Source organism: Prorops nasuta, unplaced genomic scaffold (genome assembly GCF_024137725.1).
Source record: "Prorops nasuta isolate Cenicafe-Biocafe unplaced genomic scaffold, Cenicafe_Pnas_1.2 PNAS00003, whole genome shotgun sequence".
NCBI classification, from domain to species: domain Eukaryota; kingdom Metazoa; phylum Arthropoda; class Insecta; order Hymenoptera; family Bethylidae; genus Prorops; species Prorops nasuta.
This window is the reverse complement of record NW_027116800.1, coordinates 7,145,080-7,171,700: the sequence shown is the minus strand read 5'-3', so window position 1 is coordinate 7,171,700 and position 26,621 is coordinate 7,145,080. Positions and strand designations below refer to the sequence as shown.

Here is a 26,621-nt window from a genome sequence, read left to right as displayed (position 1 = left end):
TGCAAGTTATACATATATATATATATGCAGGGGAATACTAACGAAAAAATAACAAAATCCTTTTTAAAACATTGGTTTCCAAAAATAGTATTTGGATGTGTTATGCTTTTAGAAGAATTTGTTTACCAATAATCAGTCTCTACTGCTAAGATTCGATTTCTCTAAAAATCTGAAAAATATTTTTTCATTGAAATGACTTGGTTACCTTTCTGTTGAGTCACCCTGTATACAAGAGTGAACATATGCCCTTAGTATGTGCTTTTTGCACTGGAAAAGCAAGCAGTGCGTCTACGTGTACTTCCTGACTGATCCTTACTCCAACATCCAGCGTTCCCAGCTTGGTAGCGAAATAACCAATTCCTGATTGAGTCCCGGGGGATATTTCAGAGCGTGATGCACATTCTAAGATGACCCTGCTAACTTCGCTTCATCCTGGATTGCGCCTGCCGTTCCTTCCCTTTACTTTCTTTTCTCATTCTCCTCTCACTGTACTACTACCCCCACCCCTTCCTTCAAGCAATTGCTACTATTATAAGGTATTACATTTATTAATTTTAAAACTATACCTATATATTTTTTTAAACTCTATAACTTTACTGGATAACGCTATTAAAAGCTTCTTCTTATATGTACGTAAAAAAAGCTCCTTATTTACATAAACGATTGTTACTACATTAATTAAATCAACCCGTTTTTTTATATACATGCAGTGCAATAGTTGTTAATGCAAAAATGTGAAAAATCTCGTATTAAAACTGGAGTTATTTATTACAGGCGAGTGAGTAAAGGCTAGAAGAAAACAATATTCTACGAGAAATACTTCATTACTTAATAGTTCCTTGAAAGGGAACGGTCATTGCACCGAAACTTAAGAATTCCTTCTTTAAATTTTCAAACCATTAAATTTACGGACTTCTAGGTATTATCAAAGAAAAATGGCTGTTATTATACCAAAGTAAAATGTAAGCAAGCACAGTATTTTTCTGTTCGTTCGTGTGAATGGATAATATTGAAAAGGTAAGGTTGATTAGATAAAATTTGAAAAGTCAATTAAAAAATCTTGAAGCACGGTTGATTTTTCTAATCAACTTCGCTTAATTGGAAATATTATTTGATCCTCGCGAAAAATCAATCAGAGGGTAATTGATGAGGAACATAGAGAAATGCCTTTGCAGAGTAATTAAAGAACCGCGTACGAAAATAGATATGAAATTTGGTGTGAAACAATGAAAGAGATTGATCGAGTTTTGGTGGTAAATGAGATAGTAAATGTGAATGGTTCGTTTAATAGTGTGGAAACATGCGATATAACGCTATTAAGTTGACCGATTTCCAGTGCACCATCGGTAGCCGTGATCAGGTTAGTTCAAGTGCAGGAGCGAGGTACGGTTAGTTCGTTAGTTAAGTAAATTTCACCGAGCCCAGCCAGCTCTTCTCTAAACAATAACGAACAGCTGCATAACACTTGACAACAGTACCGATGGAATGTACGTACTGTTAATTTAGAAAAAAGGAACAAAGGGTTCACATAGGCGCTTTTGCCAAGCATGATTGTTCGGTTACAATCAATTAAACTCGTTATATTCTTTTTTATTCTGTCAGATATTACTGACAGTACATTTTTTTTTCGAAAAACAAAATGGAACATTCAAAATTTCATATATAATTAAATTTATTTTTATTTTAACCATAAGTATTTTTGTTAGAGAAAAAAAAACTCTGCAACGCATTAACCCCTTGGCCGGGAATAACGTGTGTGGCTCGTGACGATGTAAAAGTGCCATCTCGGACAATAACGAGCTACACACGTTACAGATTGCGAGAATGTTGTGTGCGCTTGTGCGCGTACATAAGAACATTGTTTATATTGCGGAATTTATATTCATTTTATTGCGTATTATGAAAGTTCAAATAATTTTTTTAAATGATCTATTTCGACACTGTGCAAGCTAGATTAATTTCCAGCTTAAAGGGTTAAGATTACTTGCTCGTGTAATTTGATTAAACCATAAAATACAGTTATAACCTTCTACGGGTCCTGCTTACAAATACTAAATAAACTATACTATGCTGCACAATATTATTTACTGCTTGTTTTTACGGGATCAGTAATCATGATTTATTATTTCCTTATTCATGCTGAAACTTTTTATTTGTTTAATATATTTATTTAAGAGTCGAATCAAAGCTCTAAGAATTTTATGGACTCAGCGAATGTTACGCAGGATTTCAGCAGAGTGTAAAGTAGTAAATATAAGAAATGATAAAACAGATTGTTTACATTTTAAAGAGCAGCAGTTAGGTCAAGATTTAGCCTGCAACATTGTTTATGAAAATAAAACATATTAATAGCAAGCCTTATTTTTGTGATGAAAAAAAGTAACAAGCTGTCTCATTCTTACAACCATAATTCCTATACCAGTACCAGTTATTGCCGTCGGTACAAGAGCTCCTAGGAAAGGAAGGATAAATTCAAGCCCGAACTACTGGTGCAACGGTGCATCGTTGATAGCCAATAGCCATGATAGAGGCCAATACAACAACAATAAATAAAAAATTTACTTACTTCACATGATTTTTCTAAAAAAAGCTCCCATTTAGCATCTGCAAAGGATATTTATACCACATAAATATACACATCAAACGAAGAATATTCTTCCAAATTTATTATACAGTTATCGTCTTATTCTCGATAAAATTCAATGATTTTTATTTACGGAATATTAATGTTTTATTATTTGTATCACTTAGTGTCTAAAATAAAGCTCGTGTTTCAGAAGTTTCGTAACAATTTGTCCAATCAGTCACGATATTACCATGCAATAAATGTTAATACGTCTGTTTCAAGTATATTCAGAGCAGAGTAATATGAGCAGTGATGACGTCAATGCAAATATATAAGCATATACCACTTTGGTCTCTCTTCGTTGTATCTCTTACTCGTCAAACACCTCAGTTGTGTTCTTCTCACCCAATCGATAAATCTTAATTAAAACAAACAACAAATATGATTATTAAATCTAGCAAGGCTCGGTTCAAATATTAAAAAATATATTCAAGTGTTTGTTAGCACAAATTTTTTAATTGCGCGTGGAGAGCTACTTCGCATGAAATAACTCTCTATTTACGGAAGTATCTTTAAAATGAAAGAGAAGAACACTAAATAGAGGGAAAAAGCCCCAAGGCATAAAAAACCCTTTTTATTTTTATAATAGTACAATACACAAACTATGGTCACAATCGTTAATTCGTATTATATCACATTGAACGCTCTACGGTTAAAGGATGGATTGTGTCTTTCGTATGTCACTGAGCTCAATTTCTCTATAGAGACCGTGCATACTAGCACAATGACAGTGAGATAAGAATGTATATTGGTGTATATATATACTATCAGCGCAAACTATCGGTGAATTTTCGCAGTTTTTGAGTGTAATTTATTTATACGTATACAGTTATACATTGACACTTCGCTATCATTGTGTTGGTGTGCACGGTCTCTATACGTTCGCAAGTTCGATGCAGCCGGGCTGCCACTAGAGTTTATCACTTAACGCTATCGTTAATTCTGAGTAGCCGGGCTACTGCTCCCTTCTTTCTGTCGTTATGACTGAGAATTAGAACTCGAGGAATCCGGGTTCCTATACTTTTGTATCAGGACCGGGTCCTTGTTGTATCAAGACCGGGTCTTCTTTCCTTTTAAGCACAAATACCTATCGGATAAGTCATACTTTTTATCAACCGGGTTGATATTATACGTCCGATTCGTTTGGCTGTTACCAAGAAACTGACTTCTGAAAAGGCAAACATTTTAGTTGCTAATTCTCCTACCCATAAATAAAAGCATCCTCATATCGTTCTTACACTTTATAGTTAACTAAAGAAGATTAACTACTACACACCTATACATGTATTTGATCGGTTGCCACGCAAAGATCAAACATCAAGTGAATCCAACAAAACAATTTGGTACTACAAATTTGATCGATTGAATGTACGAGTTGAAAAATAAAGGCACTATATAGCTCATGGCAAACTTTGATAACAATAATGCTAGCGTCAATTTATTATTTGCCACAAAAGAGATTGCAGGGCGCGCATGCGCAAAAGTGGCGCATTTGAAGAGAACGCTGAAGAAGTTGAAGAAAAAAAAACACTGAGGATCACTTTGCGAGCCTCTGACTTTTTCTTTCCAGTGCTTAACACTCAACGCTTCGTCCTTATATACGTCTAATTAATCTCTCCGTTGGATATCCAAGGGATGCTTCAAAGAAGCTCTTTTTCTGCTCGTTAAATTCCTTCCTAGCAGGCCACTCTAGAAAAATGGACTGACTAAATAAAGCCGCAGCGTTAATTTATCGTTGACGAATCTCAGGAGAGTTTCCCCGGTAGATTCGGATCAGAGATCATGTTCGGTTAAGATTCTGGACCAACTCCACTTGCTAAATCTCGATCTGCCACTGAGCAAAAGGAACGACTTGCAAGTCGAGCGAAATTTAAATTTCAAATAGCGTCGACACGCGGATCGCTCTCATTTTTCTCCCTTTTTCTTATAAGATTATACGCGAAGGAGAAGCTGTCTTTTTTGAAACCGCGCAGCAAGAAATGCTGAATTCAATCGATCGTTATTTTAACGGCTCGATCTAAGCTGAGATAGGAAATGGCAAAAATAGAAAGGATGCTCGCGCTTCATCATTCGTTTTCATTATTTCCAGCAGGTAGCTTGTGGAAAGGCAATCCACTCGAGTGGAAGATCCCTTAATTCTCTACTTTTCTATCATGAGCGAAGAAATAATGACGGAGGTGTCCTGGCACGATAGCCTTTGCCAGAATCAAGAAGCGTAAAATAATAAGAGGGAGTATTATCGCCGGAAAAAGTAAAGCTGCAGCTATAGATTTATATTCTTATACGCCGGCACATAACGAATCAACTTTCTGCTTAGGTCGAATGTCGATGAGCTAAAGTTATTTTCGCTCGGTAAATATATAATTGGGGAATAATAAGTCGTGAAAAAGGCATATCGATTTGATTAAGGGGAAAGGAGGGGGGTGGGGTGCATAAAAGTCGAAATATGAAAGAGGTGGAGCGAGCGAAATGAGAAAAGCAGGCGAGTGCTAGCTAGTAGATAAAGGCAAAGGGAAAAAGAGAGTTTCCGTACGATTGATAGGGCCTCTCGCGCGCGCGTTCAAACTTTAAACAAGTTTGAAACTCGGACGTAAGCCGCGGGGCCCGTTACAGCGTCGACGGCGATCGTTGTATTAAACGTTGAGACGGGACATTACAAAGTTTTACACTTTTTATCCGGTAGCTTCGTCGTGGCGTTGCGCGTCGTCCTTTTATTCTTTTTCGATTACTTTTTCCTACCAACTTCCGTCACAGTAATACGAGTATGGTATACGCACGCAGCTTTGTTACCTACACTTGGTGTCTTTTATGTCCCTCGCAGTTCAATCTAACCGCATCCCCCCACCCCCTCCTCGCCCCTATCATATCCTTCATCATCACCATCCTTGTCCTCCTCTTTGTGTCCCTCTCCTATTTAACTCTCGTGGGACCAAACCTATCTGTCCAAAAACCAGTTCAACGTCAACAATCTCCTCTGCCTGACACACCCAGCTACGTCAAAAAAATGATTTCAATCTCAACAAAACAATTCCTCATTTATTATTATACACTTATATATATATAGCATGTATATTTAGAGCATTTTTTCTTATTTCGTTAATATATCATCGTGAAAATATGCAGAATTTTGATATTATCTACGAGGGTTTTCGTTAACCATCTGTTTCGCTTAAAACATATATTATTCATAATTATAACTGTATTTCTGTGCGAAATTCCTGAAATATTTGGCCATCGATGCTGACCATCAAATATGACGTTTTTAACAATGATCGATTGGTCGACTGTCATAGGGATCGAGTAATGCTCGAGAGGTGCAATTTTAATATACTCACACATTCATTCGTACTAGTGACGATAGTATACGTGGCAATGGGATATTACGAGCCGTGATTTTTCGAATATTTGTAATAATAAAAAGAATATATGGTGTGCTTCTCAATAGTATACATATTTGACAGAAAGTAAAGTTTCACGTGCAGCAAACGAAAAGTTTGGACATTTCATCGTAACAAGAAACCCAACTGATATTTTTATTGAGTTGAAATCGGAAAATGTTGAGTTTCGTCGTAACAATATTGGAGAACCTGAATCTAGATTGAAAACATTTGATTCTTCTCTCTCTCTCTCTCTCTCTCTCTCTCTCTCTCTCTCTCTCTCTCTCTCTCTCTCTCTCTCTCTCTCTCTCTCTCTCTCTCTATACCTGTGTATTTTTTTCGCAAGCACACATTGCGCCAGCTGTAGTAAATAAAGGAAGAAGGAAGCAAAGCTTAACCGTGGAAGATTTATACATTCGATGCTTGCTACCCAACTCACGCGATAGCGCATTGGAAACTTGTGTTATCACACGGACAATGCCATAGGTTGCTTTTTTAGTCACCTCTCTCGACGTGATCCGAGTGTCGGAGCACCTTTCTCGAACGTGATTAGGATTCACAGCTTTTTAGAGATGTGGTGGCTTTAAATTGCTCGAATAAAAAAGAAAATCCTCTGTGGACTTTAAGAGTTAATCAAATGTGTTTCAAATAAAATAATATTTACAGTTCCATTGCAATTTTCTCTGATATTTTGTGGCATCGACGAGAGAATTTCCATCGATGATCGGCGAGACTATATATATATATATATATATAGATCCTCGAATGCTACCCGAGAAAATATTGATGAGCTTACGAACGTGGTACACTGTTTTCTTCTCTCTAATGCTAACGATAGAAAGCTTGAAGAGTTACGATAGAAAGTCGATATAAGCACTCGTTATCGGGCATTTGAAAGGCCAAAAACTTTTTCCTCGGATTTCCCGTGTCGCAACACTGAAACGTGGGACTAACAATTTTCCAAGACGCTTCGTCATCGTCGCCAATCAGTCACGAAGAAAAGAAGATGGGGAAAACTTGGTAAGAAAATACGTCAAACATTAAAAAAGACGAAAGTTGAGGATCCAATGGAGAAGAGCGAGATATAGTGGGAGATAAAGTTTGATGGGGTACGGTAAGACGCGATTCAAATCATTGCACAAAGGACTTTCTTACAGAGAATAAATGCACGACGGAATAATATTACTGTTATCGCTTTGTAACGATCTATGATAAAGAGACAATTTTTTTATTTGCCGAAGAAAATAAAAACGTCAATGGAGGATGCTCAATTTATGTATGAAAATATAATAAATGATAAATTGCATAAATCCAACCAAACCGAACTGTTTATATTCTAGTTATGCTCCATATTCTTTCTGTAAGTTGATGGCGTATAAAAAGTACGAAAAGTGTTCAAAGCACGGCTGAAACGAAGAAACTTGTAGAATCTTATTAAAAGATCTTTCATCCTTTCTCGACCAAGCAATTGGTAAGTTTGGGATAATTTATTTTCTCAGAAGAGAGAAGGAACGGAGAAAGAAAGAGAACATAAGTAAACGAAATAAAAACGTGAATATAGTGAAACAATTTGGGAATAATAAATTATGTTTATCGTTAGTGGTAAAATAATGTATATAGACGAGGTGGAAGAAAAGTTTGACTAACAATTAGGGGGGAAAAAGATGCGGGAGAGGAATAAGACAAACGGGGAAGATTTCCAAGTCTACGAGTGACTAATACTGCGGGTCGTAGACAAAGTGAGAGAAAATGGAGAATGGGGGCCAGAAATCATGAGCCATACGGAGAGAAGGTGAAAAGACATCGCGGGTCGATAAATGGTCTAAAGTCGAGTCAAAGGATGTGAATGCAATTTAAATCATGGCCCGTCCTTTGCCTCAAGGAGCAAGAACGTCCCCTCAAATGGATTTGCATTATGAATCGCTTCGCAGAATTTACAATCCAACCATCTCCACCACTTATAATCCAGCCTGACTGTAGCTATACGTCACTAAAATCTGCCTTTGGCCTCTGCCAATTGTGCCAATCTATCAAGCTTATAAACTTTGTTCAACTTTCCCAAACTGTCAGCTCTAATTGAACAAATAGCCCTGTATATTATCACACGGCGTTATCAACGATTCGGAATGACGTAGAATTGCAGATAAATCGTTAAATGAACCGTTGTCGCCGGTTTATTATAGTAAAACGGCTAATACCTCTTCTTTGATCATTGATTTCAGTATATGCGTGACTGTGGTGGTACTGAACGTTCACTTCCGTTCGCCACAAACTCACAGAATGGCGCCTTGGGTCAAAAGAGTCTTCATACACATTCTTCCACGTCTGTTGGTGATGAGAAGACCCACTTACAAATTTGATACAAATCGGTAAATTCTAACGACTCTTGCCTCGTCTCTATATATATATATATATATATATATATGTATAGATGGACTTTAATATTTTGCTGCGTTTGCTCATAGCTATTATTACATAGACATAGATATCTTTCGAAGAGTTATAGTTTGGTCAGTTTAGAGTACACCTAATAATTATAAGGTAACATTGGACATTCTTGATCGATCGGCGGTGTTTGCAGATACAGTTCCGGGAGGGTGCTCCGGATGAGAACGGTACGTGGAAAAGAAAAGACTTGCTATTATCCTTACGACCCATCCACTCTCGAAGACAGCGAGGCACACCTCACGCCAAAAAGGTCATACCACAGCCGTGTGCCTTCGAAAGAAGATCTATCGCCTTCTAGGTGAGCACGGGTATCCTATTAAAAAATTACTATCAGTATAAATGATCGATCACTGGACTCTTCTCGAACAAGGTATTTCAAATTTCACCGATTCATCACTCCTAAATTCATTTGAGCTACCTCGAAATCCCAAGATTTTATAGCAAAAAGCTTTTTATGCAAAATCTCACGAGTACGAAGGGCCACTATTGCATATTACGCATAGCATATATATCTATATATATATATAGTATATGCTCTATTATATGGTAATGGGGTCTTCATATCTTGCTTTATAATATACTCATCTATCGAGTCAAGTGGGTCACTGATATTAAAACCAAATGGATCCTTCGTAACCGTGCAGTTTTATCTGAAATATTTCATAGGCTATCCTAGCATCACCACGTTCTATAATTTGTAATTTTCAAGATGCCTGTGGCTTATGCACAGCTGCGTTAGGCTGTGAACGAGCTGATAAAGTAACATTGTAATTTATAGAAGCAGCTTGATAAGAGAGAGCTTGCCGTACAAATGTGCTATCCTGTTAGTCCATGATGGAATAAACTCTCTAACGAATGTAGTAAAGTGTAACAAAATTCTATGGCGTTGGACATATTGCATGGTATAAACTATTACTTTGTAAACGCAAAGTTAGCTGTTGACAATATGCTTTTATTCGAGTCTGGCTTACGTAAAATATATAATATTACAGCACAGTTTTCTTCCTTACGAAAAAATCGCACGTATAAAAAATAAATTGTTAACACCTCTTTTCATTATCTCTCGTAAATCTTTAGTACTTTAGGAATTTTTAAAGGACGCAGTAGAAATAAAGTTTCGTTATATATAGGGGATATACGTATATATTACATTTCGCAAGTCCCATTAGCCCGTGTAATAGTAATTTGGTAAGTTTTCGCGTCCGCTTCTACACTAGAGTAAGTTTATGGGCTTGTAAACTTTGCATACAGTTTGACGGACGGTGCAAGGTTTGGCGGAAGCTGCCTGGTTCACGGGCCGCCGCTGCCACCGCTTCCTCTGCAGGGCGAGTGCGAGGATTTGACCGTAACCGCTGAGGCTGGCATAGAGGAAGTGAAGAGCCCGATGCTAAGACATCCTCCAGCATTCTCTCACTCCAAATGTCCACCCGAAGTGCATAGATCCTGCATCTGCGTACGCTTCATCGCGGAGCACACAAAAATGATCGAGGACTCAACCAAGGTATATATATTCTTCCACTCCCCCCCCCCCCTCCCCCTTTATTACATAATTATATCATTAGAGATATATATTATTCCTTCAAAACGTTTTTTTTTTTTTTATAAAAGCGGAGTACGAGGAAGCAGGATGTAATTTATTTGTGGATCGTAGGTGAAGGAGGACTGGAAGTACGTGGCTATGGTGTTAGACAGACTCTTTTTATGGATATTTACACTGGCTGTATTGGTCGGTACCGCTGGTATTATCCTGCAAGCACCGACACTCTACGACGACCGAGTCCCTATTGACAAAGAATTCAGCGAATTCGCCACGACAACAGTGGTCAAGTGTCCACCCCAGTAGTCTTCGCTCGAGCCCTGCACCGTAGAAAAAGACTGAGGGCCAACCATCGTCCCATAATCCCACACGCGGAGAAACCGATCGAGGTAATTTCGAAACATTCGATTCTTCCATCTAAAATTGAAAACATGCCAGAGGCGTACAGCGAGAGGCTTAAACTCGAACGGGACCACTGACCGTGTAGCTTTGATTTTGAACATTTCTAACAGAGTTCTTATAGAAACAGCAATTTATTATTTACAACTATATATATACATATAATATGTACATTAAAGCGACTGGTATAAAAATTGCAGGAACTTTCTCCGTGCAGTTCTAGCGGTCTTCGTACTTCCATCCTTAACCAGTACCCACGAATTTACGGTAAAAGGGCTCAAATAAGAGCGTCCAGTGTACAAGAAGCAGAAACCAGCAACCCATCCAATATATACTATATAGAGTGAAGAGAGATAGAGATCCATTGTACAATAAAAATATTGTGTCTTTGAACTGCGGATCATTGGAGATATATTGTAATAACTGAAACTTTCAAAAGACATATTTACATGCGCGTAAATTATATATACGAGGTAGAAAAGCACCCCATCTACACTACGGAAGATCGAACGATGGAATATTATATAAAATAATGTGGAACGATGGGCTGATGGAAGAGAGATGAAAAACTCGAAGCATCGCAAATAATTGTTCGTTAAACGATTGCCTTTTTTGTCCAAGCAAATTCATCGTTAACACGCTTAAATTTTCATTGATGCGATCGATATCGAGGCACAACGAATTTTCAATACCATCCGCCAGAGCCATAATAGAGATATTCGACGTTTCGAGGTATATCCAAAGTGCCTGCGTTTCTTTTTTCCTTGAAGGATATGAAAATCTCATATATACCGTCGTTATACGAAAGTTAATACTTATTCCATCGACAAAATTGTGCAATATTGAACGAAGGCAGGATATATAGTATAATTTCCACGCGAATGATTTGCTCTCGTTTCTTCCGTCAATCCAGTGCATCGTCGCCGTCGCCGTCGTCATCGTCGTCGTCGTTCGAGATTCTGCGAAATATCCGGTGTTACATAATGAAAATTCGCATAAATAATATAGAATATATAAAGTATATTGATGAGAGATATATTGAAAGGGGAGATACAATACGAAGGAAAATTAAAGTGTCAAGCGAGTTTAAACGGGAAATTGTTTAAATATCGGCGCATGTATAACGGTGAAGGAATACACACACACACACCCGCCCTCATAAACATTATATATACGTATTACGTAAAGGAGAAAAAGAGAAAACAAAAGAGAAGAGATTATCCTGCGTAGTCTGCTCAAATAATATTGTAATACAAAGCTGCCATTAATAATTTGGTAACTTATAGAAGCGACTAATTAACAGTATTGTACTATAATTTATCATTAAAGCAGTATATAGGCTGCCGATATACGGAACGGTACAACTATGAAGTCGTAAATTTCGACACGCGCCTATTGAAATACGAATTTGAATATTTGAAAATAGTAGATAAACGATGTAAAGGTATATATTACGTAAATATATATGTATATGAATTATACGTATGTTTTGTACACACGTTGCCCACCCTCGACTATTAGATACATATAAAAAAAAAACCCTATACAAATACTATACGGTATACATCACTATGTAGCTAAATGATTGTGGGACACACAAAGCTAGAAGTAGGGAAATATTTTAAGTCGTAACCAATTATAGGCATAGTGCAAATTAGCTACGTATCCGTTTGTACGTTGCGTATCATTAAGAATTGTATAACGATGAAAAGACGCGCGCCATATTATTATCGCTAAATATATTATATGCATACTATATTATACATATAATATATAGTATATATGTATAGTATACAGGCGACCAAGTCCCTTGAATTTGCTGTCCCCAGCATTTGGTCCTGTACAGTGTAAAATGTCTTTGGTATAATACTTTCACTCGCGTCGCAACCAGCTTACACACATATAATGTAAGATTTGTATAAATTTTCTTTAGCATTAGCTCGATTATTGTTGTACATACCACCATTTCGACACGCTTAAAGGAAATTTTCGCTTGTACATAAAATATACGATCGTGCAAGGAGGCTCTTTTCTTCCAATATCACGTATCCCTCTTTAACACGCGACAAACCGTTTCTTGCAATGCTCAATTTTCTTGACATTCGGCCCTTAATGGATTGCGGAAAGGCCATTTCGTAAAAAACATAGATTCTATTTTGGAGAATGGAACGCGCTGCGCAAGTTCGAGGGACGGCGTTATTATCGCGATATACTTTATCCCTGTGTGAGAATATTGTATTTTGTAAAAAGAAAAATGGTGCACGCGAGAGAGACGGTATATACATATATATTGATAACCGATAGTAGGATAAGAACAAGTAAAGCATACGAATTCTAAAGCTGATAGTTGTAGAGAATTGAACAACCAATTGACGCCGTTGTTCAATGCCGTAGTTCGTCGATGTCACTGTGAATCGTCGTTAAGTTTTTTAGCCGACTATAAATGGTTCGTGTAAGCTCATTCATGATGGATTAACGCGCACTGACAGACCGAAATGACAGATATACCGTACGTGTCGTGAGAAATCTTTGAATCCACCGAACGCGCTCGTCGCTCTCGAGAAACAATTCTGTATTCGCCAATTTCCCAAATGGAAAACCGAACTCGACTGAACAAATTTCCACGACTACGGTATATATATACACACGTGTTTCTTCAACTTCCGTCAGTGTGTAAATGCAGCAAACGTTGGAGCCTCCAAAAAACAAGGAAAACGTGTAAGAAATCCACGAGGTTTTCTCAGCGAAATATTTTTTACGAAACAAGCACAAGATTTTTTTTATCGGATATCGAGTTAAGTTGCACGTAAAATTTTCGGGTTAGTATTTTACGCTGACCCTCCTTCGTCAGTGGATATTTTGTCACTTTTCTCCAACGTTTTTTGCAATTATATGAAAAGATACACCGCGTTGAATTGTAAATATATGTATAATGGAAAGTCTTGTTTCCATTAACTATATACTGCCACTATACAGAGGTTTATAGATCTCCATTAAACCGTCAACCTCTTGATTAATCGTTTTTCCCGCAGGCTTTCAAAAAATTCACCACGTTTTCATGCAACGTCGATCGATAAGCATACAGATCAATCAAATTTGATGATTTTACAACAAACAGAAAATAAAATAACAGGAAACCTATCGAAAACAATTAAATTCTTTTCAATCTTTCTGACATTAATTTCCAAACTCTCTCTCTCTCTCTCTCTCTCTCTCTCTCTCTCTCTCTCCACTTTCTTCTCATCCCGGTTATACAAAACATAATTGTTCCAATATTAATAGACCCTCTAATGCGATACGAAAAAATGGGGAATTTGTCAAAGAAAAAAGAATTATAACAAAGAGACTTGCAATATCGCGTGACCACAAAATCTTATTCTTCTTAAAGGAAAAAAAATAAAGAATCTCTTCGACACATACGCGTATAATAAGAATATAATATACAAATATACATATTTCGTACGATAAAGCTCGATAGAGAAATATTTTTATCAAGGTCAGCGCTAACTAAAAGAGACCGAGAAACTTGATACTTTCCCACAGGGGATATCTGAGAAAAGCGTACGTTCAAACGAAAAGTAGTTGGCTGGCCTAAGTTTTTACAAGAAAAAAGCGAGTAATAATAATAGCCTAAACGTGTACCCCGCATATTATATATTTTTCGCAAATGCATAATGAGCTAGCGATGAGCACACGAATAACTATATAGACGAAAATATTGTGCTATAAACGTGTGGAGAGAACGGTGCGTCGTATGAATAGAATAAGAAAGAAGAGAATAAAATGTTTGTGGAGAGAAAAATGTGTGTCACTCGATGCAATGTTTAACAAGTATGCACGTTAATAATACAAATGTATCCTAAGAAAAATTCTTTCTAGTCAAATTTGTTCGACCGCAGAATTGGTCCGATTTTTCTCACGAACGATCAGCCGCGCAGCTTGGGACTGCTTATTCATAGCTGAAGAAACGCACACAATTCCTATCCTTGCATCGCGTTATTTATTGCAATGGATCAACGACGCGAGCACCTCGTCGCGTGCCGTGGTGGTATAATCAATTTTAAGCGAGAGCACAGTAATTAATAAACATTAATCCTCGTTACTGCTGCATTATTATGCTATCCAGCGACCACTGGAGTTTCGTACGCATCCTGCACCCATCGACCGATTCAAAAGTAACCCAATACTTACCGGGTATTCCCATCACTGCTATACCCTGTTACTATTATTATATATATATATGCCTATACGAATCATGGGAAACCATTTTTCTCCCTTATCATTGAAGAAATATCGTACGTACAGTGCAATTTTACATTTGCAGGTTGTTAATTACTGCTGGATGAATTAAATATATAATATACGAAAGTGTATTTTGTAGCATACATTTAGGGAGAGACAAAAAATATGCGCATCAAAATTTATAGTTTGTTAGAACGATTAGCCAATAAGTTGTAAATATTTTGTAAATAGTCATTAATAGCGAAAACAAACTCGATGGTAAAATACTGTACTTTCGTTTTCTGTAAAAAGGGAATGATTTTTGCGCGAGGAAGATATCTCACTGGACTCGAAAAGTACTTTTCGTATACAGACATGAATATTTTTTAATTATCGGAGAACAGATTATCTTATTTCAGTCACTTTTACGAATTACAAAAGACAATGGTTTTATCGGATTCTGAATTAGCTTTTTCTACAAGTTAAAAAAAATCTACTCGTTAACAAAACGTGGGAATCACTTGAAATATAAGTACGAATTTCACTGTTCGATGTATAATCATAAATGTATCGTTAAGTTTTTGTAGCATTCAACGAAGTTTTAATACATCAGCTTCGCGATAAATTTTATGCGAGATAAAATTGAATTAGCACTTGTACACCAAATTTTCGTCATTTACGCAAACGATGACAAATATTATTGGGTCCAGTGAAAATTGTTTACCAAGTGGAGCGAGAAATTAAAAAGGCAGCGGAGAAAATTATTATATATATATAATAGTAGATAAAAAATTCGTGATTTCTCGCTATAACCATACGCGACTGCTTAAAATCATCATGATTATCGTTCGCCTCTAATCCAATCAGCAATACGGCATTTGCATACGTTTGAAGAAAACCAAATGGACGCATATGCTCAATTTTGACTAAAGATAGTAAAGCATACCTATATAAATTAACGAATCTCACACACACACACACACAGTCTTTTCTTGAACACTCGGCTGAATTAATGGTTCATAACTACCGCGTATAACTCCCTAACGTAGGTATATTATATTAGGTACAAGTTATAGGATCGAATCTGAAAATTTGCATGGAGACTACGCAACTTTTAGAATCTATGCAAATCAACTGAATGGAGATTTTAAGTGGAGCCTGCGTATATGCACATCAGTCGCTATGCAAATTCCGATTGGATTGCCTAGGAAGAGTGTGATTTCCATAATCTGGATGAAATGGCCAATTCGTGGTTAAAGGTTTGAAAAATTTGCAAAAATACACAACAGTTGATCCATGATTCACATTTATTCATCGAACCTTTCTCCGTCTGGTCTCATTACCACCTTCCATCTCTCGGCGAGTACCAAACATATATACATACATATCTATAATTTATCGGATAAAACTTAATTTGCACGATTACAATGACTTTGCAATATTTATAATTTAAAAAATTCTCGGAAGCTGATCTATGGAATTCCTTCGATAATCATCCAAACCTTATAAAATGTCGCGTAGTGTAATTACATGTAGATTACGAATGAAATGTTTAAAAAATTTAGTAAATTATAATACGGATCGTACGAATAATGTTAATATACATATAATATAGAATATATATTAAAACGATGAAATAGTTAACGAGTATACCGTTAGCAATAGCGTACGTTATTGACGAAATAAAAATAACGATAACGATTGATTAATAATAATTATTACCGTTAGATACAATTATTATGTATATCGTTTGTTAAATATGTACCTATTAATTATAAACAATTGTCGTTCTAAGACTATATGATATAAGAACGATATTCTTGTTGCTTCGTTTTGTAATTATGCTTGAAAAAAGCATTCGGAGAATAAAACTTGTTGTCGTAGAAAAATCTTGTTTCTCTATTTCCTTATAGCCAAATCCTTAGTCTCTATATGTTAAATAATTTTAGAGTTTGTTCAATCGACTAACTTATCAACATCTCCAGTCTAGTGCACTTTAATTGCAATATAATTATATGTTCGTTATTCAGTATTAAATACGATTAATATTATATGGCTAGGCTATACATTTTATTGCCTATTTAATTATTTATTCCTTATATATGTACATACATTTGCTATCGCGGTTTCCAAAGTTTTAATTTTTTATAATGAACGGGTCGGGTCGTTCTACTGTAATTGTCTACTCTCGTTTGCCTCGATCTCATACTGCCACTGGTTCTTCAGATATTTCAAAACCTTTGTAATCTTTCAAGCAATTGTGCAGTTCCGGCAGGGAGTTGTTTGCCCACAAAGTGAAAAATTTAGCCTTTGCTTCGACAATTCCTACAGCGTGCCTCGTATTTTTCATACTATCATAATTCTCTTCTCTAAAGTTGTTAAGCTGAAAAGTTTAATTTGTAAATGTAAAAAATGAAAGAGAATAACAAAATAAGAATCCTTTTTGTTTGGAATTTAATTCGAGGGGTATTCGCTCACATCTTCGAGATCCTGCTCACTCGACAAACCGTTAGCCATGGCAGCAACGAAATATTTCAGGACTGCGATGGACTTGGAGAATCTACGAAAAATATTTTCGTTTCTCAACAAGGGATTATACCTCTAAAACTTTTTTTATAAATGTTAAATGATTAACTTACTTTTTGAGAATACCGTTCCAATTGCCATGAACATAATTATAAGCAATACGAACAGCTGCAGGGTGTTTGGGAAAAGCTTCGAGAATTATTTCCACTTCATCATTGGTGAATTTGTTACCGTACACAATTTCATTAAGCGTTCTGCAACGAAGTAAGGTTGTAGATTAATTATCTCCGTTTTTAATATAATTTTTTAATAATGGGTTAGATGTAATAATCCTTTATTACGATTTTAATATCCAAGGTGCTTCGAAACAGGCGAAAGATGACAGCAAACGAATCTTTTCTTCTTTATTAAAAGTTTTAGCAGCATTTTCTAAAAGATAATGCCACTCATCACGACCACCATCTTTTGCTACAGTACAGTAAATTGTTTCACGAAGATAAGCTGGCATACTGGAAAAAGGAGCATGGCCTGATGTTTCCATAAAGTTTTATTAATGGACGATAAAAGCCGAATCTACAAATCTCTACTTACGTGGCTAATATGGAAGCGTCAGTCTTTATTCTTACGAATAATTTTCTGGCCCAACTGGAGCAACTCGTATGTTCGAAATTACATGCCGATTGTATCACCAAGACACCGAGTAAGTCTGCACTTTTTATTGCTGAAGAGACCTCGCTGTACAGGGGTGAAATAAATTGCAGTACAAATTTCTGCAAATGAAAGGTATAGAAATCAATGATTAATTTATTTGTTATTATAATGATGTTTGTGCTACTAAAATATTCACAGCTATAAAATATACTATATGTGTTTACCTGAAAGTCACCATAAGCATAAGTGTCGTACATTATTAGATTAAGCTTGTGTAACTGGTACATCAAGACCGCCCAGGGAGCATAGTGTCTTTCCTTAAGTGGCATATAATTTATAACGTTCATTGCAATCTCATATTTCACCAAGCCAGCTGCTGCAAGACTGAAAACGTCGTCGATAAGCGAAGCTCTCGTTTCTGGCGGAAAACTTTCATGATTTTTCTCGAGAGCTGCCACTAAAAGCCACCAATTAGTGTCGTCGTAGTTAACTCGATAAAAGCCTTTAAAAATATTTCCAGGTTAAAACGTTCGGTTACAAGCAGTTAGAAAAATAATTAAATTCCACATAGAAATCCTCTAAAAAAAAAATTAACAACATATGTTTAGTTCTGTCTTATTTACAGATTAAATTCACCCAAACTTTCATCACTTTCAAAGTGCCTGTTTACATTTTCGTCCTCTGCCAATTTTAATGGTATTTGCATGACATCGAATCAATCTCACCAGTTTTGTTGACATTAAACACGATCCAAGATTGATTTCCTGTTTGTGTTATGTTGTCTAATCTTATAGATTCCCCATGCAACCAATCGCTTCGGGGTGAGGACCAATCACCGTACTCATCGACAAATGTTAAAAATATATTCCACATGTGATCATCCTCGTCGGGCAATACGTCATACGAGAATTGGGTCTAAATGAAAAATAAACTAACATTAACATATTGAAAAGGACGATTAAACGAGTACGGTAAATTAAAAATATAACGAGGAATACCTGATGAACGGAGATGGATGCTGTCTCATAATCTCTCGTGACGCTTACAATGGGGTATCCACTTTGAGTGGTCCACGGACTCATCAAATCTTTCAAGTTTTGTCCATCGGCAAGGTTTCCATGCTCCTCGCTCATAAAACTCCAGAAAGACTTGGAATCTGCAGCCTCATCATTCCTAGAGTGTGCGACAAAACAGTGCAAACTTTAGTAATCATACAGCATACAATGTGTGTATGTGTGTGTGTGTGGCGTTTTTGCTCTTAAAAAGGAGCACTGTATTTTATATAACGATATAGTATGAAGAACGACGAAGTAAGAAACGAAGAATAAACAATGGAAAAGAAATAGGAATTTCATGTGCAGTATACCCACCACCTTGCTAGGAATTTCCTGTAACCGTTCCAAAAGGTAGAACTCTCTATTATACCATGCAACATTCCGATTATGCATGCACCTATAAAGAAGCGGGCAAAATGCAAGTAATGGTTTAATAAAACTTATTAAGCTATTATATGTACGAGATATTAAAAGGCAGAATTTTTTTAAAGATACTATTTCCTATGATTTGTAGAAGGAACTCGACGGAGCAAAGTTCTTGATCCCTCGGATGACATTTACCTTTCTTGTAGAGGTCTTTGGTGGAGGGAATAGCCAGATAAAGAGGATTAACGTCAGATTGAAGGGAGGGAGAGACACTGTAGCTGTCAGAGTCCATCGCTATCGCTTGTACCTCGGCGGCAAAGCAACAACTGGACTCGAATGTTGGATCTATCTGAAAATATAATCTTATGAAGGCAATAGTGAAAATAATGCTTAATCAAGAGTAATAAGTGTCTGCCTTGCTTTTTCAATTAACTCGTGCTCCAAGTAGATGAGTGAACCTTCGAAGATCCACTGATCGGTCCAATTCCTCATGGTCACTTTACCACCCAACCACTGCTCTCCCAGAAAATGGACCATTGCCTTTAACGAGCTGACTTTTTCAATTTGCGTGGATTGTGTCGTGGCATAAAACAAGCAGTCCCTGTTGACCGATAATTAGATCCCTTTTACACATGGAATATATTGATTAGAATTAATTATTTTCTCATAATTGAACAAATATCATTTTTATAATTGCGAAGTAATCGAACAAAGCCAGATAAATCCATTTCAATCGAATAGTACTAAATAAATCTGTTTGATTTTTTCCAAACATTCCTTCGAAAGTTTACCTCAAAAATATAATTCATGCTTTGATACACTTTGATGAAGCTTTACAGAATTCAACTATCAATTTTTAGTTAAATATAACGCTACGATAGAAGAAAGTTGTTCAATAACAGTTTGGCTCGCTGTAATATTGGATTTATTTGGTTTTACCCAATTGCTTCAGATTTGTACATGTGTTTTTGAGAAAGTTATATATAGATTTTTTCTTGCGATATGATTGTTAGCATATCTATATATATATATATATATATATATATATATATATATATATATCCTAGAGACGTTATACCAGATAATACTCACTTGAGTGAAATTAATCCTGGATTGCCAACATTGTTACTGATAGTTGGTGGTACAGCTACGAAATCTAATTTGGGGAATGGATACGGCAAGGAGAATCGCTCCACCAAAAGAGCTACAGACTCACTAATTTTGTCGGTTAAATAAAGTTCTCCAGGGTTTCCAAAGTGGCCCCAAAATTCTACCGGAGTATTGTTGATGCTCGAATGTTTAAATTCATGCAAAACTTGCATCTGACCTATTACGAAACCCAAGTTATGTGGGGATAGCAGTGTAGTTTCTTCAAAAGTTTCGATAATCCAATTGTTGGTGCTGAAACGAGATGAATTCATTCCTTGGAAAAACTCGGTTCGGTAAGCTTGAAAGCGATGCCAAGTATACTTTTGTACGAAAGAGTCGAATGCATTTTGCAGTACATAAATATGTATATATATATATATGCAATACTTACGTTTCTCGAAAAGTAGTAACGGGCATGTTTGCAAGGGCTCTCATGTCTTTTGGGTGAGATATGGATACGTGGAAAGAAGACTTAAGCCTTACGTCATCAAAGAGTGGAAACAATGATCTGGCACCAATGGGCTTTAAATTCGTCATGACGAACCATTTACTGAAAGCAAATCGATCGATCGAATCTCTAATACTTCTGAATAAATAATTTTCCTCCCTTAAAATGACACAATTTACCTAGCTTTGTCATTACTGCTGTGATTCGCCACGTACAAAGCTTGATAATCCATTAAAACTTCGTAATCGATATCAAGAGTGTAATATCCTTGATGAAAATGCTGAAATGGTCTTAGAGTAATAAGATCTGTGACATTATCCACTAGCATTTCTTTAATTTTAATCTCATTGGAATCTTTCGATGCTTCTTCCATTCGGGATGATTGATTTTCATTTTCCATTCCCATAGAATCTTCTAATCTCTCGATTTCCAGACTTGGTAACCATTGGGCAGATTCCTCGTTGATAGATACAGTTTTATCTCGTTCTTCTTGCTCGATCGTTGGAGAATTAGAAAATGACGTTTCTGCTATTGACAGTTTTTATCGGTAATCTCGGGAATAACATTGAAACGCTTTATTGCAAATATGAGCTTAAAATTAGAAGTTTTAAAAACATTACCATCGAGCACCGTTGAGCCCCTCGAAATTTGTTTATTTTCGGCATGCCTTTTTCGTCTGACTTTTGCTGGTATTTCCACTTTATTCTCCCTTCTCGATAGTTTGTAGTGCTTCACCGATATATTTCTTCCATTAAGGGATATCGTGTTTATAACTGACGATACGTGAAAATCGATGATAACGCGCCCTTTGAACATCGTCGGTGTATCATTCTCGATTACCGGTGCTAATTCGAGAATATATCGCGATGGGTGAATGGAAGGTGAGACCAGACTTTGCGCAGCAACTTCCTCTTCAACAACTTCGTCCGTAATTAACTCATGGGCATCGTGTACCTATAATTATTTTATCCGAAAATCATCTAACATTTGATGTACGAGAAATTCAGCGATGCGAGACACACTGTGGCAATATTGCTCCGAGTGTACAACAGTAAATGTCACTTTCTTATTCTTACGTTCGGGGAATTCGGAAAATTTCTTACTTTTTTACTCGGCAGTGAGCTGAGACGCCAGACAATCGTAGCGATCGCTATGGTGCACACAGTGACAATAACAGATATAATTGCAGCCTTCTTGTAAGATATGAAACAGCCACCATCTCTGTGGCATTTGATATCGCCCGGTACGAACTCTGTCCTGCTGCCAGAGTTCAATTGCCCCATATTGGCGGCTGTAAAATTCATCCATCATTGACAACAAAATTTTAATATGATCACATAGTGAATATAATATAAAATAAAAAAAAACATGCAAATTTTTATCAGTAAAGAGTTTAACAAAAGCATGTTCAACTGGCTGCAAAGAAATAACGATCAAACATGTATATAGATAAAATAATTGTAGTATCGCATTCTTGAGTCTCTTCGGTCCTCGTAAATTTTGAGGAATCGAATAGCGGAATTTAGAGTACGTTATAAAATATATTTGACGAGACGCAGGACGAAACATATGCGAGAAGCTGAACTAGACAGAGGGAGCTAAGCGCTCGTAAATGCGTCAAAAAATCAACTCAAGGTCCCCTCTGCGTTGACCACGTATTAACTTGAGCATTCACATAATCGTTAGCAGAGGCGATAGCATTCGACTCGCTGGAGTTCGTTCAATGCTATAAACGTTGCTAATATACTGGGTGTGAGATTAATTCGTACCTATAGGAAATTCTAGTAGTACAATTTTTACACATTGATCACAATTAAACAAACATTCAGAACTAAAATTAGTCGATATAAATTGCTCTAGCTATGTTTCATCGAGTGAAAAACCTTGGAGATGATTAAAATATTTTTTCTCTAAGCACTGTACAGAGATCTACAAATACGATTTTTCAAATAACAACAGCTAATCTTGTATCTCTTGTATACACTATATACTTGTAAACATCGTGTAAAACTGTACAAAAGAGCACTATTTTATTAAATTAATCGACAAGAGAAATATTTTCAAGACAATTATATATTTTCGTTGCAAGTATCTCGACGGACAATGTGCTCGCAAATCAAAATAATATCATCGTATAGCTACACGATTTTCGTAATTCGCAAAAAGAGGGAATTAATAAGTGTTTACACTTGCACGGGGCTTTGATTCAGAAAGCAGTAATGAATTAACAATTAGCAGCACGCATAAATTACCCAGCAGCTCTGTCATTAAGACCGTTAGCGTGGATCTGTCGAGCTCTCTTTCGTGCGAGCTACAAACTTCAAAAATATTATATAATATATCGGTAGCAAAATCTAGCGCATAAGAATAATGCCATAGCACTCGACTATAAGAATACTACAGCTAATATCAGACACAATGCAGCTTTACGATGTTATTAATGTAATTGCCGGAAGAGAAAGCACGTGCAAGAAACTAATGCAAACTTTGCAGTAAACGTCTGACAATAATGTACGATTAATTTCGCTTTTAAATCTATCCAAATACAGCTTCTTTTCCAGAATTGCGATTAAAAAGATCTTGCTGAAAGATAGCGACAGAATTAAACTCAATTAAACGGCGTACAAGTCAATAACAACGCAGAAGCGCAATCAGTCTTGTTACTATACTACAGGTAGCATAACATAATAGCCGGAAACGAATGAAACAGAAGTTCCACGTTTATTTTATTTCAAACTAAATTTTCCTTTGATTTTTGCAACTATTATATTGAATATTGCACATACCATTTAGAACATTATCGCTGATATTTTGGACATTAAATTTAACATAAATAAATCCGAATTGTATACTCTTCGTACAATCTTGGTCCTTGTGATTATTGTTATAAATACGAGAGAATATTTACGGTGTCCAATGTTTTGTTCGCGAGGAGAGTAGCATATATATTTTTTAGAGCCTATTAAAATGCAGGAGATGGCGAAACCGGCAGGCAAAGTTATGATTACCGTGGGGATTCGTAGTTGGCCCATCGTGATTAAAGTACTAGCTGAAAATTTGCTTGAATTCACTTTATTTTTACAATCCCGCGTCATCCATTCGTATATCAAACGAAAATTTCTATTTTTATATGAAGAATTGACTAATAATTGTGTGTGTAATAAATTATTAATATAAGAATAATAATTAAACGAAGGAATTGTTGAAATAAGGGACAATTGCTGGAAATAAGGAAGTGAGTGTGAAATTAATGGGGAAGAAATGCCAGCATTATAATTGATGGAATTTGATGAAAATGAGCTATTTGAAAGCATAGCTAGACTGTGACGTATATGATGCTCTATACTGCGACATAAAATCGTTGAAGGGTCGCCGAGGTACGCGCGGTCGTTTCAATTTAAAACGCGACGTCCGTGCGTATCGTTGATAAAGCACGCGTAATCTGCCTATGTACACGCACGTAGCCTGCTAATCAAATATAAATATCACCTCTTTGTTTCGTACACATTTTTCAACTCGTTACAAAATCCCTAAACAATTCTCACTAAATTTTGCCAAAACTTTTCTCTCTCATTCATTTAACCCAATTCTTTCGCACTAATTTTATTCCCTAAATTAAAAAAAAAAAAGACAATGATAATACAAACTACTTTAAATCCCAAATGCTCGAAATTGCCAAGTGCATTTTTTATCCTGACAGTAAATAGTAAAAATATATTTGTCCATGAGAGTTACGGTAGAAGATTCACGATGAAGATGTTTATAACGAGTTTCGCTTGCATTTTAAGCCTGGTTGAGTAAGCTCTCGCATAAAACTTAATTGAGTTACGTAAAAACAGTGATGGGTGCCTAATGAATATTACCGCGTTTGGCTTCTAAGATTCGCAACGTATGAATTACGCGAATTATATAATTGAAAGCACTTTTTCTCGAAGCTTTACAGCTACACTGTCAACGGTTTACACTGGATTCTTCTTGCTCAAGAGAATCCTAAGCTTAATCCTGCTGTACGAAAGAAGGCAATCGGCGAAATATATAGTACAATATGTATAACAATTAATAATAGCGTAGGAGCAATTAATATTAATTGAAAAATGTAGCAAATAAACTTACAGCTTCTTCGAGCGTACGGTTCCCATGTGGTAATCGATCCACGCCTCATGATAGCCTCACTAAATCTACACTAAGGATAGGTGAGTAAAAAGATTTGAGTTTTTTGTCTCTTTGAGCAAAACACGAGAATAGTTGAGAGACTGAGAGGAAACGAGGAGCAGAACAGTGTTTGGGTAATCCGGTTAAGGAAATGACCGGATTTGCAGCTTTGCGTAAGTCTCGGCGGTTTCACATCTATGCCCGTCCAGGTGGTACTACGTGCAGGTAGTCGCAATACAATTAATCGTTCTACCTGTTCTACCTGCGAAACCGTATATACGAGGATGCTGCAGGCAGCTTCGAAGCACGGTGCAGGCAGGCAAATCCCCTCCCCTTGTTCTTCCTTCTCCTTCTAGTACTCTACACTCCTGCCACTTCTCTTCTCTTTCCTCCCTCCTCATCCACACAGATTTTCCTTCATAATTCCTCTTTCCCCCTCCCAACTCTTCAATCTTCCACCAATTCATATTCTCCTTCTACTCTTCTCCTCCTCCTCCTCCTCTTCCTTCTTCCTCTTCTCATAATTTTCATTCAACTATCTCAATAACAGTAATACAGAAACTTTTCATTATTACGATGGACTATTGCCACCTGCAAACATTCCTCACTTGGTTAACACATTTTATTCGACAAGTAATAATTTTTTATTTACAGAAAACGAGGTAGAGAAACGTACCAAGACGAGTTAAGATTAAATTCTTCAATCGTCGTTCATAACCTCCCGCGTAGTCTTTTTCTACTCTTTCTTGTTTCTCTTTTTTTTCTGTTTTTCTTTGAGAACCTGACGAAACACACAGGAAGACCGATCGTAAAAATGGAACGTCTCGCGTTCTCGTAATCTAGCGTTATCTCGAGAAACTTAACCAGGCCGTTGCATTGTTCGTCTATAGCGATACTCTTTTCTCGTTGGGAGAAAATGTCGCAATATGAAAACGCCAAACTGTCTCGATACTCGTCACAGTTGGAGAAAACAAGATGTGGAAGTCTAATAAAAGCAATTCGTATGTCTAAACTGCCGTTCAACAGAGTCTTCCTTGGTAATTTACCCATTAATAGATTCAGCCAAGTGTAACGTGTCAGATAGCACTATGGTGTATAAAATGGCGAACATGCAGCGAGGCTAGTTTACACATGCAGAAGACTCGAAAATATTCGAATGGCTGTGTAATGGAAAAACAAGACAATTTTCGAATACAAAGCATTGCAGAAATATAATATAGAGTGAGAGGGAGGGGGGAGGGGGGGGGGTAACGTTAATATCCGCATTAGCAGAACGATTTACGATGTGATTTGGGCTATGGTTGGGGCCAAGCAGAAACAGATCAGTTGTATTAGGGCAATCAGGTGCAGCACGTGGCTCAATTTTGGCCGATGATGCGTCGGAGTTGGTGATTGAGGGCTGTTACGCTTTACCAGCGGACTCTACGAGCATCAGAGCTATCCTATCAATTGTCCAGCAGCGAGAGATTGAGATTGGCGCGATAACTGCAATTACCGGAGCGAGACTCGGTCGCCGCGGCCGAGAGAGCGAACTCGGTCGCTTAAAGTATTTAATCTATACGTGTCCCAAGCAGATCGAGACACCTCACCCATGCACCACCAAGTGCGCGAGAGACGAGCTTCTTCCAGCTTCCCGAAGAAGAAAAACAACTGCCCTCTCGATTAG

At 36.7% G+C, this 26,621-nt stretch overlaps 2 protein-coding genes across 6 annotated transcripts in view; one reads left to right on the top strand and one right to left on the bottom strand.

Moving 5' to 3' along the window:
• nAChRalpha4 (nicotinic acetylcholine receptor alpha4) overlaps positions 1 to 12,013 on the top strand; it is a 113,611-nt gene extending 101,598 nt beyond the window's left edge. For 3 of the 4 annotated variants that reach the window (XM_066747218.1, XM_066747216.1, XM_066747217.1), the window contains exons 9-13: positions 8,226 to 8,372; positions 8,585 to 8,749; positions 9,703 to 9,952; positions 10,103 to 10,377; positions 10,588 to 12,013. In XM_066747218.1, coding sequence (XP_066603315.1) covers positions 8,226 to 8,372; positions 8,585 to 8,749; positions 9,703 to 9,952; positions 10,103 to 10,294 — 754 coding nt within the window. In that variant the 3' untranslated portion in view covers positions 10,295 to 10,377; positions 10,588 to 12,013. The remainder of the gene's footprint in view (positions 1 to 8,225; positions 8,373 to 8,584; positions 8,750 to 9,702; positions 9,953 to 10,102; positions 10,378 to 10,587) is intronic. The other variant, XM_066747219.1, reaches the window with a different exon arrangement.
• Positions 12,014 to 12,204: 191 nt separating this feature from the next.
• LOC136785877 (aminopeptidase N-like) lies at positions 12,205 to 25,216 on the bottom strand. Of its 2 annotated transcripts, none has more exons than XM_066747201.1 (17): positions 24,917 to 25,216; positions 21,907 to 22,094; positions 21,424 to 21,757; positions 20,983 to 21,331; positions 20,747 to 20,905; positions 20,299 to 20,607; positions 19,627 to 19,807; positions 19,402 to 19,555; positions 19,156 to 19,237; positions 18,784 to 18,958; positions 18,511 to 18,700; positions 18,010 to 18,287; positions 17,726 to 17,904; positions 17,476 to 17,643; positions 17,248 to 17,388; positions 17,087 to 17,168; positions 12,205 to 16,991 (listed from the first exon to the last, which is right to left on the bottom strand). In XM_066747201.1, exons 1-17 carry the CDS (start codon positions 24,963 to 24,965, stop codon positions 16,812 to 16,814), a joined length of 3,198 nt encoding a protein of 1,065 aa, XP_066603298.1. In that variant the 5' UTR covers positions 24,966 to 25,216; the 3' UTR covers positions 12,205 to 16,811. The 2 variants fall into 2 exon arrangements, with proteins under 2 accessions (XP_066603298.1, XP_066603299.1); XM_066747202.1 differs by having other exon boundaries at positions 12,206 to 16,991; positions 20,983 to 21,328.
• Positions 25,217 to 26,621: the final 1,405 nt, after the last annotated feature.

Excerpts from the sequence above, each read along its gene's own strand:
- LOC136785877 (XM_066747201.1), bottom strand. The coding sequence starts at position 24,965 with ATGAGGCGTGGATCGATTACCACATGGGAACCGTACGCTCGAAGAAGC. Across the intron at positions 19,238-19,401 it reads CAAAGACCTCTACAAGAAAG|GTGCATGCATAATCGGAATG; the intron begins GTAAATGTCATC and ends GCTTCTTTATAG. Across the intron at positions 18,288-18,510 it reads GTTTAATGTCAACAAAACTG|GCTTTTATCGAGTTAACTAC; the intron begins GTGAGATTGATT and ends ATATTTTTAAAG.